Raw genomic sequence first — 5,699 nt, forward strand, 5'->3', positions numbered from 1 at the left:
TGTTTGTTTGTTTGTTTGTTTGTTTTTTACTTTCAGTTTCAGTTTCATGATTGTTACGTTTGTTCTTGTGGTCCTGATCACTGTAAACCAAAGAGCAAAGTCTATTCTTTGAAAGACTTTTAAAGACTTCCTTTGCCATTGCAAATAATCAGACTTTTTACCTGAGCCTCAGACAGACTCTTCAGACAAGGGCAAAAAGCAGCCATATTTTCCACCAAATATCGGAAAACCAGTCTCTAGGCCATATCCTAACATTCTTCTCCTCTGAAACAAACCTCTTGAGGCCTGCACCCATGGTTCAATTCACCCTCAGCATCAATGACACCCATGTCCTTGCTAGAATGACCCATCCAGCTCCACTTAAGGCCTTCCATGGCTTTCCTGACCTAAAATCCCCAAATCCACATTCCTTTAAATCAAAACGAGTTCAGGTATCTGACAGCATTAACTCAGTCCTGGTACCAACTTCTGCCTTACTTTGGGTTCCCATTGCATTAGAGACTCCATGTCCAACAACTCTTAGGAAAGACAACATTCAATTGGGAATGACATAGGGGTTCTGAAGTTCAGCCCCATATCATAAGGGAGCAATCATGGCAGCATGTAGGGAGACATGGTGGTGCAGCACCTGAGAATCCAATGCCTTCATCCAGAGGAGGAAGCCAGGACAATTAAGAAGGTATTTATTTAGTAAATGTGTTAATGTCTGGGCCTTACTTTAGATCCCAGCAGATGAGAGAGGAAGCTATAGGCAATGTACCAATCAGGGTATCAGACACTAGAGTTTGGTCTTAACTCTAGTGAGTTGAAGAATGCCCAGGCCAGCAGTGGTGGCACACACCTTTAATCCCAGCACTTGGGAGGCAAAGGCAGGCTGATTTCTGATTTTAAATCCAGCCTGGTCTACAGAGTGAATCCAGGACTGCCAGGGCTATACATAGAAACCCTGTCTTGAAAAAGAAAAAGAAGAATTCCCAGCACTGGGTAAATAAACTCTGTCTCATAAAAAGAACTTAATCCAATTGGCCTAGTTGTCACTTAGTTTCTTTGTTCATTTTCAGTGGAGACTGTGGGGTCCTGCTATGTAGCCTAGGAGATCCTGCTCATGAGCTTGGTTCTTCCCTCAGGATGGGAGGTGAGATTAAAGGCCCCAGGTAAACAATTGAGCCACCCTAAACATACAGGTTGGGTGGGTCAGATTCACTTAAACTGAAGAGCTTTATAAAGGACCACATTTGCACAGGATTCTCAGACTTGCCATAGTCCAGGGAAGTAAGTGGAGCTCTCTGTGCACCCCAGAGTCTTGTGAACACCGGGACACAGTGGACCCTAGTTTGCTCACTGTGTTCAGGAAAGGAAGCTCAGGAGAGGAAATGCAGGTGAGTTGGGGACAATTAACTTCACTCCTATTTTCTGTAGGACAACTGGGATATTTGTGCCTCAATATATACCTAAATATTGTTAATTAACTCAAATTTGAACCCATGTCTGTAAATTGCAGAGATACACCAACTAGATTTATTCTGTCCTTGGGTTTCTAGGTTTTAGCCCACAACCAACCATGTAGCCAAGAATGATGCTAAGTTTCTGGGAATCCCCGTTCCTCTTAGGAGTGAATGGCATTATGGCCACCTGTCTGACACCCATGTTGTGTGACATAGGATGGAAAAAATGGAGTTTCACACAGTTTTACTGATATATTATTGTGTCTGAAGCACTGCTGTTGTTGATTAGATTTTGAAAGGGAATTTTTTCCACTGCAGAAAATGTTAAGAGTGTGAACTGGAGAGAGTGAGTGGCTGTGGTCTTCTCAAAGGAGAGGTGCTTCAGTTTCTTTCCTCCACTTGATCAAGGGCTCCTACCCTGGTCACTCTCGATTCTCTTTGGATTAACTTCACAGGTCAGCTTTCCCATTAGAGGAGAATGGACCTGCATCTGTGAATGAGGAAGGAAGGGTCCATTGTTTTAGCTTATTCAACAGGAGGCTGCTACCTGAGTCCATTCACAGCTGGGGAACAGGGATTCCTGTACCTTGAAACCTGTTTTAATATTTAATTTTTTCCTTTGTGCCCAGAGAGAAGACAACCAAGTCCAAAGTGTGAAAAATGACCAAGAACCCAATAGGCTAAGGAGGTTCAGTCAGGAAGGCCAAAGTTCCTCAGGTATTCAGAGTGAAATTCCCGCTCTTCTATTGTCTTGCTCTGTGACTTGGAATAGATGAAAGATCCTAGACTGGGACATGTGTGGCAAGGATAAACCAGCACTCAGTGGTCCTTCATTTATTCCCTTGTCCCAGAAGGCTCTGCATGTCTCCCTGTTGTGGTTGTGTTCAGGAATCTCTGTAGCTCCAACATTCCCTGGTAGCACGAATGCTGTGGATCTCATTGTATTCTTTGACCAAACCTTCCCTAAATCTGCAAAACCTACTCTTTTCTGATGAGTGTACTTCTTGCTGTGAAGAGCAGGGTAGGTGCTGTAACAGGGCTGGTAAGACTGTGTCCATGACCACTTGACAAGTGAGGGTAGCCATTGTTGGCCAAACAGTGTGCAGGGACAGTCCCTAAGCAATGTTGACATGGTCGTGTGTGTTACTTTTGATATCCTCACCACATCCCTCTTTGCCTCGCAGGTTCTTGTGATAGCCCGTGGATTGAGGATGAAATCAAGATCTTGCTGGAAGAGTGGGCAATGGTTGAATATGAACTCGGAGACCCAGGCAATAACATGGATGAGAAGGCTGAGTCCCTTAGCAGGCGTCTCTCTAATCGGGGTTTGAGGAAGAGCAAGAATAGCTGCCTTGATGTGATGGTGAAGATGAAGCACCTGCACACACAACTTTGTAATGAGAGGCCCCGGGCTGGCCGCTTGTATTCGCCTTATCGTTTGATCCTATATGACATCTTGGGGCACCCTACATCCCAGGGAGGCTATGTTCCAGGTGAGTCACTTCTGCATAGACACTTGGGGTACTCTAAGTGGTGACATCAGATGGCCTGGCCTGCTTGAGTTCAGAGCTGAGCAGACTATGGAATGAAGCCCCATTCCCACAGGGCTGTGTTGCTGCACACAGCACAAATTCTGACCTCCAATATCTAACTCCCTCTCACCTCAAGGCAATGGAATTTGGACTTGTTCATAGTTGACTCTGACCAGGGGACAGACAATTACTTAGAGTGACACAGGGAGAGTGAGGGTGCCATGTTCATGTTCTCTCTCTCTCTCTCTCTCTCTCTTTATTCTCTACTCAGGTGCTCTGTATGATTGGTCTGGTTACCCCATGCCTTCCTCCAGCACTCAACCTCCCATGGTGATGCCATCTCCAGGATACCAGCCTTGGGATTATGGCATGCCTGCATCTTCTGGACAGCTTCCTGGGAACCCATCACTGATGATGTCCAGTCAGGATTCCCTGGTTCCCAGATCGGTCGCCTGGAATGCCACCTATCCATTGCCAGTTCAACATGTACTTCCTGCCTCTCTCCCTGGAGATACCAACCCTCAGTTGCCGAGGTCACCTCCTGAATACAGCTCAAGTCCTCAGTGAAGGCATGTGGGGACTTTTCCTCTTAAAACCCCTCAGAATTATACAGCACTGTATGGATACTCGATTTCTCTATCTTATTGTAAAGGAAATGTGAATTCAAATAAATTATTTTGACATAACTCTTTTCATGTTGAATTCTTGTCACTTTAGTAGGGGACATGAGTGTAGAGGGGAGGGGATGTGGTAGCTCATGGTGAGGTTGATTTTGTGGGTACCTGATACCTGTTGTCTACCCTCCATTTTCATAAGTTTCCTAACCCTGAGGCTGCAACTCTCTCTACTTCCCAGACAGCAGCTCAGCAGCTCTTTCATTCTCTGGCCCTCTTGATGGAGGATTTGTGGTCAGTGACCCAGAGACTCCATTTCTTGAGAACATTGGAATGAGGGGTTCAAAATTGATTTGTACATGGGTGGTAGATGCAATATCAATTGAGAGAATATGAAAACTTATCTAAATATTTAAGTTTCAGATACTAAAGAGAATGTCTGCCATTAAACAATGCCACCAACCTCATTTTGTATTGCATATACAGGTGGAAGAGGCATTCTTATGTTAGGTCAAATCATGGCCTGGTGATTCACTTGTATCTCTCTCTCTCTCTCTCTCTCTCTCTCTCTCTCTCTCTCTCTCTCTCTCTCTGTCTGCCAGTCTGTCTATCTACCATCTATCTCGATCTCTATCTCTTTCTCTATGTCCCTCTATCTATCTATCTATCTATCTATCTATCTATCTATCTCCTAACCATCTATATTGCATTTGATATTCTGCTTGGAGAGTTACTTCACTCTAGGTCTAATGAAGATCAATAAAGTGTTTATTTTTAAATGAATCAAGATCTAGGGAGATATAACTGTCAGTCAGGTTAACACTGTGATTGCCTTCAACTTGACTCCAGGTAGAACTAACTAAAGTCTCAAATGTCTAGGCACCCTTCTAAGGAGTTTAGCTTAAGTACTTGGAGCAGGAAGTTCTACTTCTGGCCTAGTTCTCTGAGGTGCAAAATACAGCTTTTCCTAATCTTTCTTGGTGGGAAAGCCAGGCTGCCTTCTGAGAAATACATATATGCTATAGGTCTACAAGAAGGCCAGATAGGAAGGAAGTTCTCCATTGCCTGCATGGTATCATCCTCCCTATGAAGTGCATGCACTAACTGAGGTTAGAGCAGAGGTTCACTGTTTTTGGGGGGAGATGTGTTTTGAGTTGATGAAGTTCTCAAAGGAGTCACCTAAGGTCAGTCCATGCGCCAAGCATACTCAAACCACCACATTCCTCTCCCTGGCCCCTTGTCAAAAACATGATTCCATGGGCAATACTTAGCTATAGCATAATGCTAAAATATGCTGTCCAACTTACAGAGTCCCCATACTATATAACACTCTCAAAAATTTGAAATGTCATAATTTGAACATGTGGTTAAAAGTTCATTCAATGACTTAAGTGTAGTGCATGCACTAACTGAGGTTAGAGCAGAGGTTCACTGTTTTTGGGGGGAGATGTGTTTTGAGTTGATGAAGTTCTCAAAGGAGTCACCTAAGGTCAGTCCATGCGCCAAGCATACTCAAACCACCACATATAATCAAAATCACAAAGCAGATCATGTACCTCCAACATCACAGGATAGATATTCCTACTCCAAAATGTTATAGTGAGGAAATACTGAACCAAAGCAAGATCAAAATTCACCTGGGCAAACAACAAACATTGTATCTCCATGTCTGTTTTCAATGCTCTCTTCATACCTGCAACTTTTTTCATCTTTCTTGACTGCAACACATATATTTCTCTTTAAATAATCTCAGTCTTTGTTACCAGCTTTCCTGAGCTGGTTATCTATGGCTCTGGCCTCTCTAACATCCTGGAGTCTCCAAGGTAACCTAAACTTGCAGCTTCTTGATCCAATGACTGGGATCCACACATGATCATCTGGGCCCCTCCAAAGTGCTTGGGTCACTTCTTCATCTCTGTCCTGCTTAGTACTCTAGGCTTTGGTGGTGGACACTCCATTGCGGCTGTTCTTGTTGGTAATCCTATGGTATGGCATATCCAAAAGACTGGGATCTTCTACTTCACCAAGAGCCTCTCAAAGCCTCCCTTCAAGGTACTTTGCCTGACCCCTTCAGTCCTAAGTCATCAACTGCAATTAAGGCTGCACCT

The 5,699-nt window shown here is 44.0% G+C and overlaps 1 protein-coding gene across 1 annotated transcript; it reads left to right on the top strand.

Annotated features, from left to right (window-relative positions):
• Positions 1-613: 613 nt before the first annotated feature.
• Positions 614-3,544, top strand: LOC147001884 (uncharacterized protein MSANTD5-like). The gene is made up of 4 exons (XM_085828864.1): positions 614-679; positions 2,075-2,162; positions 2,630-2,938; positions 3,249-3,544. Exons 1-4 carry the CDS (start codon positions 614-616, stop codon positions 3,542-3,544), a joined length of 759 nt encoding a protein of 252 aa, XP_085684990.1.
• Positions 3,545-5,699: the final 2,155 nt, after the last annotated feature.

The sequence above is a fragment of the Mus caroli genome, unplaced genomic scaffold (assembly GCF_978045245.1).
Source record: "Mus caroli unplaced genomic scaffold, Mus_caroli_1 scaffold_12, whole genome shotgun sequence".
Taxonomy (NCBI): domain Eukaryota; kingdom Metazoa; phylum Chordata; class Mammalia; order Rodentia; family Muridae; genus Mus; species Mus caroli.

Excerpts from the sequence above, each read along its gene's own strand:
- LOC147001884 (XM_085828864.1), top strand. The coding sequence starts at position 614 with ATGGTGGTGCAGCACCTGAGAATCCAATGCCTTCATCCAGAGGAGGAA. Across the intron at positions 2,163-2,629 it reads GGAAGGCCAAAGTTCCTCAG|GTTCTTGTGATAGCCCGTGG; the intron begins GTATTCAGAGTG and ends TTTGCCTCGCAG. Across the intron at positions 2,939-3,248 it reads CCAGGGAGGCTATGTTCCAG|GTGCTCTGTATGATTGGTCT; the intron begins GTGAGTCACTTC and ends TTCTCTACTCAG.